Genomic DNA, 14,915 nt, shown 5'->3' on the forward strand with positions numbered 1-14,915 from the left:
TTTTGGCAGGGTTTTAGGCCTGAGTGTGGGGGAGGGGAAAGGGTAGTTTTAAGGGATGGGGTTGGCTTTTAGGGCCTGGGTGGAAGGGCAGTTTTAAGGCCTGTGCCGGGGTGGATTGCAGGGCTGGAGCATCCGGTGTTAGAGTACAACTTTGTATCAATTATTTTGTATTATCTTTTTTACTATGCGGTTATTGAGCCCTTTTATTTGCTCCTGTTATACTAAGGCCAGTAAACCAGAAGCATAATAATTTTTTTTTTATAATAAATAAATTAATTAACCAGCCAGTGTGTTGTGTCCTTGATCCTCGCAAGGAAAGGAACACTACCCTGCCGCTGAAACGATATTAAAGGTTGCAGGAATACTGAACAAATATATACTTTAACGATTCATGTTGTAGTCCTTTCTTTTTACTTCACCTTACCTCATAACCACCCACCTAATATTTGCTCACGTTTATGATAGTACTAAAAATGAGTTGCCACCTTGCGTCCTGAATTTGAAAATATGAACATATAATTTTACCTTTCTTTGCCTTTCGTGTTGCTTTCGTTGCATATGCCAGCTATTTGAAAACCACATCTCTGCCTACATGTTTGTGTGATCCATGTTACTTTCTTTTTTCTGTATTTTTATTTGTATTTTTTTGCCATTAATGCCTTATTTACTGAATATCTTGTTTTTTATTCTTCCTGCCCAGGATGTATGGTGCTCAAAGGATAAATAGCATGCCGATGAGCATTTTATTAAGATGTGTATTTATGTCAAAGCAATGGCCCTTTTATAGTTTTCAAGCCCTGACTAACTTTATTTGTTGGCACTTCTCCAATAGTTCATGCAGCGCTTTTCTCATCGCGGTGCCTTTTTGTTTAGAAAACGCAAGAATGACGACACAGCAAAAATCCACATGAACCTGGTGGGATCCATCTTCCTCCTCAATCTTTGCTTCCTGACCAATGAGACCCTGGCGCGAGGCTCTCTGGACACGCCGGGGCTCTGCACGGCTGCTGCTGTCCTGCTCCACTGCTCCCTTCTGTGCTGCTTCACCTGGATGGCGATCGAAGGTTTCCACCTCTACCTGCTGCTCATCAAAGTGTACAACATCTACTTCCGGCATTACCTGCGCAAACTGTGCGCTGTCGGGTGGGGTGAGTGACAGCTGTCTACCGCCAGCTGGGGAGATATCTGTACAGCGGTGACAGCTCTGCACTAATGTGGGAACTGACAATATCACAACGTCCTCTCAGGGTTGAGCTCTATGGTATGGCTGATTTCTCAAGATCCTCTGACGGACAACTCTCTGGTTCCCCAAAGCTCTTTCCTACCCTCTTGGAGAGGGGCAAGGGAGAAGCAGTGCTGAGATGGGTCATGAATCAGTACCACCCCAGCCCCCTGACCACCCCGGCAGAGGGATGTGTTTATCACGATTACAACCCTTCTACCGTCCTCTAGAAGACACTTTTATGGCGTCTTTAGTGTGTGATTGAATCGGCTTAATGTTGAGTAGCCTCTGCTCATCACCCAGAGAGGCAAGTTTATGCTTTTGACGGCGAAATAAGAGTCATCTAGCATCCTTTGGGGCAGGGAGTAGCTTCCTAGTGAGTGACGGCTCCCAAGTCATGCATGTCAGCTGAAATAACTGAATTCTCCCAGAGGTGAAACATGCCTGCTGCCAGCTGGAATAGATAACAAATTTAGGGCCAGATGTGCTAATAACTGATTCACAAAAAGTGGTAGCAAATTGTGCACCGACTTTTTGTAAATCAATTCTGATTTTGCAAACTGACCTATGTACTCGCTACGTGGCTTGTTTGAGAGACATCTGCTGAGAGTGTTTTCTACTATCAGTTAGAGTGGATAGCAGGTGCATTTTCCACAACCTGACGGAATAACGAGTGGCCACAGTTAACCTGTGTTGATTGCATGCATCTGGTTTGACCGTGGGAGCAGTGGTAAGTGCTGTAACTGGTGGTGATGCAGCTCAAGTCTTGTCAATCCTCTACCGCAGCTGGAGTGGGGGGGCTGCACACTACCCAAAATGGTAGACATGACTCCTCTGTTTCCCAGCGCAGTTAGGGATAGTGAAAGCACACTGTTGTCAATGGAGAAAGGGGAAGGAGGGTTTGCATTGTTAAAGCATTTATTTGGCTTTGTGGATCAGTGAATTCAGTGAAGAATTTAAATGTTATTGGCTGTGGCTGAGACACATCTGGAATAGGTGTTAAGTTTCAGCTACTGTCTCTGATAGACATAGCAATCCGCTAACCCCTGAGTCAAGTAACACCTTCAGCTAATTTTGGATGTTTTACAATTTGCCTGGAACTTGTGGGGTGCAAACTTCATACATGTTATTACTGTTCTCATATGGTAAACCCTGCCAGTACTATGTGATTATGAGTTAAACATATAGGAATGGTGTTAGACCTGACAGCCTCAGGGTGGTCTTCTCCCCAACTTTTTGCCTTCATCCTCCATGTTTCTGACAACGTTTTTGATGGTGGGGTTGTGATCTTGTCTCTGTTTTTTAACCAACTTTATTGGAATTTTATTAGCAATGATACAGCAGTTATATTGGTGCATATAACCCTTTCAGCAATGACAATTGTGCTCTCTCCTCTAAACATAGTAAAATTGGTTCATCCTCAATTGGTATCTTTAATTTACTTATAAGTCCCTGGTAAAGTGGTACTACATGTACTAAGTGCCTGTAAATTAAATTCTACTAGTGGACCTGCAGCATTGATTGTGCCACCCATATAAGAAACCCTTTAACCACTGCTCATGGCTGCCGTTGCAAAGCCTGTGTGTGCAGTTTTATATTGCTATCTCGGCCTGGCAAAGTAAACTTTTTGCCGGGCTCAAACCTTCCCTTTTTATACATATGTCACCCCTAGTGTGTCCCTGGACAGGCCAGAGGGCAGGGTGCAACGTATTCAAAAGGCACAACATGTACTTTTAAGTTTGATATGTCCTGCTATTGAAAACTCTTAATGGTTTTTCACTACTGCATGGCCTATCTCTCCCATAGGATAACATTGGGATTACCTTATTACATGTTATAAGTGTAACTGTAAATTAAGAAGAGATAAACCCTTCAAGTCTGGTGTCTCTGGAATCACAATTTAAAATCCAAACTTATGGTGAAGTCAGATGTTAAATTGCAATTCTGAAAATGCCACTTTTAGAAAGTCTGCATTTTCTTGCCTTAGCCATTTGGGGACTGTAGCCTGTTTCTGGTCCCTGCAGCCTGTCTCTGGTCACATGTTGGGTGTAGTTGGCAGTTGGGCTTTGTATACTCCTCCTAGTCAGCCACATAATGGGAGCTTAGGTGTGTCTCAATGAGTCATAGCTGGCAGGATGGGTGGGAGGAGCTGGGCACATCCTCACTCACACCTGAATAGGCTGTGTCCTGTCTCCACACAAAAGGGGTGCATACCTCCTGCAGTTAGTCTAGAGCCAGGGCAGGGAAGGGATGACATTTGTTCACTTCAAAAGCATGTCTTTGGAAGTCTCACCCACTTAAGAGACACCACTGGGGATAAATACTGGACCTCAGACACCACCACCTCAGTACACTTCTGAATCTGTGGATACTCCTCCAGGAAGAAGGACTGATGTGCTGCTAAGGGACTGCCACTCTGCTGGAATGCTGCTTTGCTGAGGTCCTGCCTTGCTGTGCTGACCTGCTGCCTGCTTGCCTGGATGAGAAGGATTGGACCTGCATCTCTCTTGAACCCATAACCCAGAGTGACTCCAAGGGTTAGTTGGCTGGTCTCCTGATATGAAGTCTCAGGGACATAACAGACTTCCAGCAAGCTTGCCTCTCCACCTAGACTCTGCCATCTGTGAGTCTACCCTGTCAAGTGGTGCCATCCCAGTCCTGGACTCTTGGAAGTGGGTCTAAGGTGCATTGCCTTCTGAGCACTCATGGGAACTGATTCATCCTCTGCTGTGCGGCGCAATCTCTGAGCAGAATTGATGCATCCACACCACTGTGTGGATTGGCACCCACTGCAAAGACTTGCATTGTCACCGCATCTTGGGACAGATGCTTTGCCTCTGGAACTGATGCTGTGTGACGCTTTATCTGGCGAAAGCTCCTCGCATCTCTTGTCAATGGCAGCCTCAACGATGATGACAAAACTCCACATTGCAGCTTCATCGTTCATCGGAATCAGTGCATTGCCCCGACTGTTCCTCACATCTCTGATGGCGGACCTCACATCACAAACCCAACTGATAGGATCATCGACGCAACAGGACCTCCTACTGCAACCTTGCCGCGTCTCAAAACCGTTGCATCGCCTTAGCTGTGCAACACATCTTCGATGCAGTTCCACATAACACTCCGCAATCTACTTTGGTTCAGCATGCCTAAGTGGGTCCCTATAGCTGACATGCACTCCATCGTGGTCAGCCTAAACCTTTGACTTTGTCCAGGTCAGGTGCAGCTGGCACTTTACGCTTTTTGTCACTATTTTACTTAAAAAAGATTCGAATTTAATATCGCTGTTTCTACTAATTCGATTTTTTTCATTATGGTCTTGGCCGCAGCGGATGGAGTGGTGTTAGAGAAAGGAAAGAGAAGTTGTGAATGGGGGAGCTTTGCATGTTCCCCTATCTTGTCAGAAAAAAAGATCACTAGGGACCAGGTAAGGGGGCTTGGCTGCTGTTGCAGTCAAAGTCACATACAAAATAAATAATAACAGTGTAAAAAATGGTGGCAGTGCCACAGAAATCCGCACATCCAATGATAAACCTGATTGCAACGGTATGCTCAATATACATGAAAGAAAATAGCATGAGACAGGTTCAATAACGGTAAGACTACCCAGCCACAAAGTAGAAAGTGGGTCTTGAACACCAGAGCAGAAAGTCTTGAGGTAATAATACCAATGCACACTGTAAAAGTAATGCTAGAGTCCATATAGGTATTGTGCCCAACATGGATGAATTTATTTCATAGACAGTCAAGAACCATGAAATCCACAACAATGCAGTAGTCATCAGCTGGCACATATTTCATCCTCCTGGACTTTATCAAGGCTGCAAAGTATATAATACAAAGCCAAAAAAGTCTCACAGCTTTGGATTCAATGGCTACAGTAATTACATCAACAAGACACACCCTAAAACAGTGTGTGTAATCTCCCCATGCACCAATACAGGTAGGTCTGTGTATCCTCAAAATTGGAGAGACATATAGAAGTAATTACTGTAATCATTGTATCCAAAGCTGTAAGTCTTATTTGGCTTTGTATTATATACTTTGCTGCCTTGATAAAGTTAATTAAAACTCTAATTTTGATCTTCTTAAAGTGACTACCTTAATCCAGAAGATCCTTCGTTAAAGCTCTATATCTCAATATCTCAGAGATAACTGTTGGAAACTGTTAGTTCATAGGAGTCTTGTGTTCTTCGGGGAAAAAGGCTCAATAGTAGATTTCTGTGTGGAATCTTTTAAAATGTGAGGGAAGTGCATTAAAAATGAAAGTAAACCTTGGGAGGATCAACATCTTCACGAAATTCATTCTTCCTAGATTAGAAAGGGCAAGCTATGTCCACAATCGCAGCAACTTCTTAGTTTCCGGCATGAGCCTGCTGAAATTAACATGCGCCATTCTCTATAGATCTTTTACCACACATACTCCTAAATATCTAATTTCGGATTTTTCTAATGGGCTATCCAGTGACCCATTCCAAGACGTGACCTCTGTTTTCTCCTTATTCACCAATTAGCCTAAAACTCTCCCAAAATCATTTAAAACAGTGGTTCCCAACCTGGGGTCCGGGGACCCCTGGGGGTCCGTGAAGCCTCCTCAGGGGGTCCGCGACTGCTCAGAAAATTAAATAATATTAACAGATGAGGTCCCCAGCTTTCAGTAATGACTAAGTGGGGGGGGTCCCTGGATTCCAATAATGATTTAGTGGGGGTCCCTGGGTTCCAGTAATGATAAAGTGGGGGTCCGCAGAAGTCAAAAGGTTGGGAACCACTGATTTAAAAGATTGATTATTATATGAAAGTGGAATTGAAGTCTTGACTATAAATTATTAAGTCATCTGCATAAAGAGCTTCTTTTTTGATCAAGTCAGGATATTGAAAGGGGAGACTCTTCTGTTTAGTCCTAATTCTTCTGGCCAGAAGCTGTATATAAAGGTTAAATAGGCAATGGGCACCCTTGTTGAGCGCCCTTTCCTATTGGAATTGTGGCGTAAGAAACCCGTTGACTAATATCCTAGCTTTTGGAGTGTCATTAGTAAATCTTATTGCTTTAAGGAAGTTTTCCCCTAGGTTAAATTGTGTAATCACTTCATAGAGGAAGGACTCTATCAAAGGCCTTGGCCGTATCTACCATTATGACAGGCAAAAGAGCTTTAGTCATCATGGCAACATCAATTGCACTCACCAGATCATGCGACAACTCATGGAGCTGTCTATGTTTCGTAAAGCCCTTTGGTTTTCATGCACAATGTCCCCTAAAACCTTGTCTAGCCTATTGGCTAGTATACAGCTGTATATCTTGTAATCGTTATTAAGCAAGGATATTGGTCTGTATGATTCACATTTCTTAGGGTATTTATTAGGTTTTAATATCAGTGTGATTATTGCTTCATTCCATGATGTTGGAAGAGGCAGATGTTTTATATTGATGGCACTCATTAGGCAGGATAGAGCAGGGGTAAGTTCTTACCTTAAGACCTTATATAGCTAACTTGGAATGCAATCAGGGCCTGGAGCCTTACCCTTACTTAACCCTCCTAATACTCTGTCTACTTCAGATGTAGTAATTTCTTGATAAAGCAAGAGTCCTTTGTCCTGACTAATCCTAGGGAGGCTATCCTCCTTCAACCAGTCCTTGACCTCTTGTTCAGTAGCTTTCAAGTCATCAGTGTACAAATCATGAAAGAAACCCACGAAGGCCCTCCCAATGTCATGGTCCTCTACGCAACGTTCTCTGGTGGTGTCAATCTCTATGCCCTTGACCATGTCCCAAACACAACCCTGCCTTGTTTTCCAGGCTAGAAGTTTCCCGCACCCTTCGCCATACTCATACGCTGCCAACTTACTGGCCATCTACTGACTCTGCACCGTTACCTCCAAGTTGTCCACTAACTGTCCCTTGGCCTCCTTTAATTTGCCTTGATGCTCTGACTCTATGGGGAGATGAACGCAGTCTGCCAACTCTCTCTGAATTCCCTCTATTCTCAGCTCATAGTCTCTAAACTTGTTCTTACTGTCTCTCTTTTTGTGTGCAGCATAGTTTATCAATCTACCATTAATAAAAGCTTTAAATGGGTCCCACACAATATGCCAGGGAGCAGAGTCCTTATTTACATTAAAAAAACTCTACAATATATTTTCTCAATGCGCTTATGATTTCTCACTCCCTTAACCCCTTCTGTGCCCAGGACGTAATGGTTACGTCCTGAGGCACAGTGCTGCTGTGCCCAGGACGTAACCATTACGTCCTGTGCACAGAGCCCAGAGGGAGCGCTCTCGCTCCCTCTGTGGGGTTCCCCCCCACCCCCCCAAGTCAGGGATGGAAGGGGAAGCCCTTCCCCTCCCACCCCCGACCCCCCCAACCCCCCCTGTGACGTCAGCGCGCGAGCGCGCGCTGATTAGTCACAGGGTCTCCCCCATCGCGCTGGAAGCAGAGCTTCCAGCGCGATTGAAAAAGAAATGCTTTTGCATTTCTTTTTCAATCCCATGGGGGAGGCCCCGAGAGGCTTCAAAGGGAAGGAAATGTATTTCCTTCCCTTTGAAGTCTCTCACAGGTTTCAAAAGCCGGATTGCTTGCAATCCGGCTTTTGAAACCCCACTAGACACCAGGGATTTTTTTTTTTCTTCTTGAAATTGGCAAAAGGGAGCGACCCCTTGGGCAAGGGTCGCTCCCAGGGGGGCATTTTTTTAGGAAGGCCTTTTCTGCCCCCCCTGGGGGCAGATTGGCCTATTATTAGGCCGATCTGCCCCCAGGGGGGGCAGAAACCTCTAGGCACCAGGGACCATTTTGTTTTTTTTCTTTTTTTTTGTGATGAATTCTTTTTTTTTAGGTGGGGAGCGATCCCTTAGGCAAGGGTCGCTCCCCTACGGGGCAATATATATTTAGGCCATTTCTGCCCCCAAGGGGGGCAGATTGGCCTATTTTGATAAGGCCAATCTGCCCCCAAGGGGGGCAGAAACCATTAGACACCAGGGAGTTTTTTTTTGCGCGCGAATGTCACGCAACAAAGCGACCCCTTTGGCAAGGGTCGCTCCCAGGGGGGGCAATTTTTTGGGAAGGCCTTTTCTGCCCCCCCTGGGGGCAGATCGGCCTATTATTAGGCCGATCTGCCCCCAGGGGGGGAAGAAACCTCTAGGCGCCAGGGCAAATTTTTATTTGTGTTTTTTTTTTTTGTTCTTTTTTTTTTTTTTAGAGATGGGGAGCGACCCATCAGGCAAGGGTCGCTCCCCTGGGGGGGGCAAATTGTATTTAGACCATTTCTGCCGGATTGGCCAATTTTAGGTCAATCTGCCCCCAAGGGGGCAGAAACCACTAGGCACCGGGGATTTGTTTTTTGGCGCCAATGTCACGCAGGGGGAGCGACCCCGTAGGCAAGGGTCGCTCCCGGGGGAAGGGGGGTGGGGGTTGGGGGGGCAAATTTATTTTAGGCCATTTCTGCCCCCCCGGGGGACAGATCGGCCTATTATTAGGCCGAACTGCCCCCGGGGGGGGGGGCAGAACACTCTAGGCGCCAGGGCAATTTTTTTTTTGTGTTTTTTTTTTTTGTTGTTTCTTTTTTTAGAGATGGGGAGCGACCCATCAGGCAAGGGTCGCTCCCCTGGGGGGGCAAATTGTATTTAGACCATTTCTGCCCCCCTGGGGGCAGATTGGCCAATTTTAGGTCAATCTGCCCCCAAGGGGGCAGAAACCACTAGGCACCGGGGATTTGTTTTTTGGCGCCAATGTCACGCAGGGGGAGCGACCCCGTAGGCAAGGGTCGCTCCGGGGGGGGGGGGGTTGGGGGGGCATATTTATTTTAGGCCATTTCTGCCCCCCCGGGGGACAGATCGGCCTATTATTAGGCCGAACTGCCCCCGGGGGGGGGGGGGCAGAACACTCTAGGCGCCAGGGCAATTTTTTTTTTGTGTTTTTTTTTTTTGTTGTTTCTTTTTTTAGAGATGGGGAGCGACCCATCAGGCAAGGGTCGCTCCCCTGGGGGGGCAAATTGTATTTAGACCATTTCTGCCCCCCTGGGGGCAGATTGGCCAATTTTAGGTCAATCTGCCCCCAAGGGGGCAGAAACCACTAGGCACCGGGGATTTGTTTTTTGGCGCCAATGTCACGCAGGGGGAGCGACCCCGTAGGCAAGGGTCGCTCCGGGGGGGGGGGGGGGGGGTCGGGGGGGCAAATTTATTTTAGGCCATTTCTGCCCCCCCGGGGGACAGATCGGCCTATTATTAGGCCGAACTGCCCCCGGGGGGGGGGGCAGAACACTCTAGGCGCCAGGGCAATTTTTTTTTTGTGTTTTTTTTTTTTGTTGTTTCCTTTTTTAGAGATGGGGAGCGACCCATCAGGCAAGGGTCGCTCCCCTGGGGGGGCAAATTGTATTTAGACCATTTCTGCCCCCCTGGGGGCAGATTGGCCAATTTTAGGTCAATCTGCCCCCAAGGGGGCAGAAACCACTAGGCACCGGGGATTTGTTTTTTGGCGCCAATGTCACGCAGGGGGAGCGACCCCGTAGGCAAGGGTCGCTCCGGGGGGGGGGGGGTGGGGGTTGGGGGGGCAAATTTATTTTGGGCAATTTCTGCCCCCCCGGGGGACAGATCGGCCTATTATTAGGCCGAACTGCCCCCGGGTGGGGGGGCAGAACACTCTAGGCACCAGGGCAATTTTTTTTTTGTGTTTTTTTTTTTTTGTTGTTTCTTTTTTTAGAGATGGGGAGCGACCCATCAGGCAAGGGTCGCTCCCCTGGGGGGGGGCAAATTGTATTTAGACCATTTCTGCCCCCCTGGGGGCAGATTGGCCAATTTTAGGTCAATCTGCCCCCAAGGGGGCAGAAACCACTAGGCACCGGGGATTTGTTTTTTGGCGCCAATGTCACGCAGGGGGAGCGACCCCGTAGGCAAGGGTCGCTCCCGGGGGGGGTGGGTGTTGGGGGGGGCAAATTTATTTTAGGCCATTTCTGCCCCCCCGGGGGGCAGATCGGCCTATTATTAGGCCGATCTGCTCCCGGGGGGGGGGGGCAGAAACCTCTAGGCGCCAGGGGAATTTTTCTTTTTTTTCTTTGTTTTTTTTTTTTTAGAGATGGGGAGCGACCCATCAGGCAAAAGTCGCTCCCCTGGGGGACAAATTGTATTTAGGCCATTTCTGCCCCCCTTGGGGGCAGATTGGCTGAGTTTAGGTCAACCTGCCCCCAAGGGGGCAGAAACCACTAGGCACCGGGGATTTGTTTTTTGGGGCCAATGTCACGCAGGGGGAGCGACCCCGTAGGCAAGGGTCGCTCCCGGCGGGGGAGGGTGGGGGTTGGGGGGGCAAATTTATTTTAGGGCATTTCTGCCCCCCCCCCCTGGGGCCGGCTGAGCTACAGGCCAAACACCACAGGTAGGCACCTTGCAAAAAACACCTCTGTTTTCTGTGAAAAAATATGTTGTGTCCACGTTGTGTTTTGGGCCATTTCCTTTTGTGGGCGCAAGGCCTACCCACAGAAGTGATGTACCATTTTTATCGAGAGACTTAGGGGAACGCTGGGTGGAAGGAAATTTGTGGCTCCTCTCAGATTCCAGAACTTTCTGTCACCGAAATGAGAGGAAAAAGTGTTTTTTGGGCCAAATTTGGAGGTTTGCAAAGGATTCTGGGTAACATAACCTGGTCAGAGCCCCGCAAGTCACCCCATCTTGGATTCCCCTGGGTTTCTAGTTTTCAAAAATGCACTGGTTTGCTAGGTTTCCTCAGGTGTCGGCTGAGCTACAGGCCAAAATCCACAGGTAGGCACTGCTTTTTATAAAAAAATTTGATGTGTCCACGTTGTGTTTTGGGCCCTTTCCTTTCGTGGGCGCTAGTCCTACCCACACAAGTGAGGTATCATTTTTATCGGGAGACTTGGGGGAACGCTGGGTAGAAGGAAATTTGTGGCTCCTCTCAGATTCCAGAACTTTCTGCCACAGAAATGTGAGTAACATGTGTATTTTTAGCCAAATTTTGAGGTTTGCAAAGGATTCTGGGTAACAGAACCTGGTCCGAGCCCCGCAAGTCACCCCTCCTTGGATTCCCCTAGGTCTCTAGTTTTCAGAAATGCACAGGTTTGGTAGGTTTCCCTAGGTGCCGGCTGAGCTAGAGGCCAAAATCTACAGGTAGGCACTTCGCAAAAAACACCTCTGTTTTTTTCCAACATTTAGGATGTGTCCACGTTGCGCTTTGGGGTGTTTCCTGTCGCCGGCGCTAGGCCTACCCACGCAAGTGAGGTATCATTTTTATCGGGAGACTTGGGGGAACGCTGGGTGGAAGGAAATTTGTAGCTCCTCTCAGATTCCAGAACTTTCTGCCACAGAAATGTGAGGGACATGTGTTTTTTTAGCCAAATTTTGAGGTTTGCAAAGGATTCTGGGTAACAGAACCTGGTCCGAGCCACACAAGTCACCCCTCCTTGGATTCCCCTAGGTCTCTAGTTTTCAGAAATGTACAGGTTTGGTAGGTTTCCCTATGTGGCGGCTGAGCTAGAGGCCAAAATCTCCAGGTAGTCACTTTGCTAAAAACAGCTCTGTTTTCTGTGATGTGTCCACGTTGTGTTTTGGGGCATATCCTGTCGCGGGCGCTAGGCCTACCCACACAAGTGAGGTATCATTTTTATCGGGAGATGTGGGGGAACGCTGGGTGGAAGGAAATTTGTGGCTCCTCTCAGATTCCAGAACTTTCTGCCACAGAAATGTGAGGAACATGTGTTTTTTTAGCCAAATTTTGAGGTTTGCAAAGGATTCTGGGTAACAGAACCTGGTCCGAGCCCCGCAAGTCACCCCTCCTTGGATTCCCCTAGGTCTCTAGTTTTCAGAAATGCACAGGTTTGGTAGGTTTCCCTAGGTGCCGGCTGAGCTAGAGGCCAAAATCTACAGGTAGGCACTTCGCAAAAAACACCTCTGTTTTTTTCCAAAATTTAGGATGTGTCCACGTTGCGCTTTGGGGTGTTTCCTGTCGCCGGCGCTAGGCCTACCCACGCAAGTGAGGTATCATTGTTATCGGGAGACTTGGGGGAACGCTGGGTGGAAGGAAATTTGTAGCTCCTCTCAGATTCCAGAACTTTCTGCCACAGAAATGTGAGGAACATGTGTTTTTTTAGCCAAATTTTGAGGTTTGCAAAGGATTCTGGGTAACAGAACCTGGTCCGAGCCCCACAAGTCACCCCTCCTTGGATTCCCCTAGGTCTCTAGTTTTCAGAAATGTACAGGTTTGGTAGGTTTCCCTAGGTGGCGGCTGAGCTAGAGGCCAAAATCTCCAGGTAGTCACTTTGCTAAAAACAGCTCTGTTTTCTGTGATGTGTCCACGTTGTGTTTTGGGGCATATCCTGTCGCGGGCGCTAGGCCTACCCACACAAGTGAGGTATCATTTTGATCGGGAGACGTGGGGGAACGCTGGGTGGAAGGAAATTTGTGGCTCCTCTCAGATTCCAGAACTTTCTGCCACAGAAATGTGAGGAACATGTGTTTTTTTAGCCAAATTTTGAGGTTTGCAAAGGATTCTGGGTAACAGAACCTGGTCCGAGCCACACAAGTCACCCCTCCTTGGATTCCCCTAGGTCTCTAGTTTTCAGAAATGCACAGGTTTGGTAGGTTTCCCTAGGTGCCGGCTGAGCTAGAGGCCAAAATCTACAGGTAGTCACTTTGCTAAAAACAGCTCTGTTTTCTGTGATATGTCCACGTTGTGTTTTGGGGCATATCCTGTCGCGGGCGCTAGGCCTACCCACACAAGTGAGGTATCATTTTTATCGGGAGACGTGGGGGAACGCTGGGTGGAAGGAAATTTGTGGCTCCTCTCAGATTCCAGAACTTTCTGCCACAGAAATGTGAGGAACATGTGTTTTTTTAGCCAAATTTTGAGATTTGCAAAGGATTCTGGGTAACAGAACCTGGTCCGAGCCCCGCAAGTCACCCCTCCTTGGATTCCCCTAGGTCTCTAGTTTTCAGAAATGCACAGGTTTGGTAGGTTTCCCTAGGTGGCGGCTGAGCTAGAGGCCAAAATCTACAGGTAGTCACTTTGCTAAAAACAGCTCTGTGTCCACAGATGTGTCCACGTTGTGTTTTGGGGCATATCCTGTCGCGGGTGCTAGGCCTACCCACACAAGTGAGGTACCATTTTTATCGGGAGACTTGGGGGAACATAGATTAGCAAAACAAGTACTATTGCCCCTTGTCTTTCTCTACATTTTTTCCTTCCAAATATAGGAGTGTGTGTAAAAAAGACATCTATTTGAGAAATTCCCTGTAATTCACGTGCTACTATGGTCACCCCGGAATTCAGAGATGTGCAAATAACCACTGCTCCTCAACACCTTATCTTGTGCCCTTTTTGGAAATGCAAAGGTTTTCTTGATAGCAATTTTTTACTCCTTATATTTCAGCAAATGAATTGCTGTATACCCGGTATAGAATGAAAACGCACTGCAGGGTGCAGCTCATTTATTGGCTCTGGGTTCCTCGGGTTCTTGATGAACCTACAAACCCTATATATCCCCGCAACCAGAGGAGTCCAGCAGACGTAACGGTATATTGCTTTCGATAATCTGACATTGCAGGGAAAAGTTACAGAGTAAAACGTAGAGAAAAATTTATGTTTTTTTCACCTCAATTTCAATATTTTTCTTTTTCAGCTGTTATTTTCTGTAGGAAACCCTTGTAGGATCTACACAAATGACCCCTTGCTGAATTCAGAATTTTGTCTACTTTTCAGAAATGTTTAGGTTTCTGGGATCCAGCATTGGTTTCATGACCATTCCTGTCACTGACTGGAAGGAGGCTGAAAGCACAAAAAATTGCACAAATGGGGTATGCCCCAGTAAAATGCCAAAATTGTGTTGAAAAATTGGGTTTTCTGATTCAAGTCTGCCTGTTCCTGAAAGCTGGGAAGCTGCTGAGTTTAGCACCGCAAACCCTTTGTTGATGCCATTTTCAGGGGAAAAACCACAAGCCTTCTTCTGCAGCCACTTTTTCCATTTTTTTTGAAAAAAACGAAATTTTCACTGTATTTTGGCCAATTTCTTGGCCTCCTTCAAGGGAACCCACAAAGTCTGGGTACCTCTAGAATCCCTAGGATGTTGGAAAAAAAGGACGCAAATTTGGCTTGGTTAGCTTATGTGGACAAAAAGTTATGAGGGCCTAAGCGCGAACTGCCCCAAATAGGCAAAAAAAGGCCCGGCACAGGAGGGGGAAAAGGCCTGGCAGCGAAGGGGTTAATACAATTCTATCTAAGGTCCATCTGGTAGGGACTTGGGGGCACTCCAATGCGACCCTCAATTTTACTGCAGCATGAGTAAAAAGGTGCTATGGTTTATGTGCTCTCCTGCTTATACAGCCTCAGATTTTTCATAAGCAGGTGTATACCCTCTCTCATTTTTGGCTTATTCAACGTTGGTCTGATAGAGGATTTATCTAATACTGGGTCTAACAATGCATTGAAATCTCCTCTCATGAATATGTGACCCCTGGTGTCAAGCATATGTTTATAGTTCCCTAAGTGGAGATGGTTCATCTGTGTTAGGGCCATAATATCCTACAACTGAGAAGGCAATATTAAGAATTTGGAAGTTAACAATTAGCCACCTACAGTCTGGATCTGCAATGAAGCTTTCTATCTTTGCTGTTGCAGAGTTTTTGGAAAGGATTGCCACCCCCTTTATATTACAAGGTTGATTCGTACAAGCAAATAGGCTTATCCATTTATGCTTCT

At 46.9% G+C, this 14,915-nt stretch overlaps 1 protein-coding gene across 2 annotated transcripts in view; it reads left to right on the top strand.

The window, feature by feature from the left end:
* Positions 1-14,915, top strand: part of ADGRG5 (adhesion G protein-coupled receptor G5) — a 542,058-nt gene that overhangs the window by 498,418 nt on the left and 28,725 nt on the right. For both annotated transcript variants that reach the window (XM_069217338.1, XM_069217337.1), the window contains exon 10: positions 874-1,148. In XM_069217338.1, coding sequence (XP_069073439.1) covers positions 874-1,148 — 275 coding nt within the window. The remainder of the gene's footprint in view (positions 1-873; positions 1,149-14,915) is intronic.

Source organism: Pleurodeles waltl, chromosome 12, assembly GCF_031143425.1.
Source record: "Pleurodeles waltl isolate 20211129_DDA chromosome 12, aPleWal1.hap1.20221129, whole genome shotgun sequence".
NCBI classification, from domain to species: domain Eukaryota; kingdom Metazoa; phylum Chordata; class Amphibia; order Caudata; family Salamandridae; genus Pleurodeles; species Pleurodeles waltl.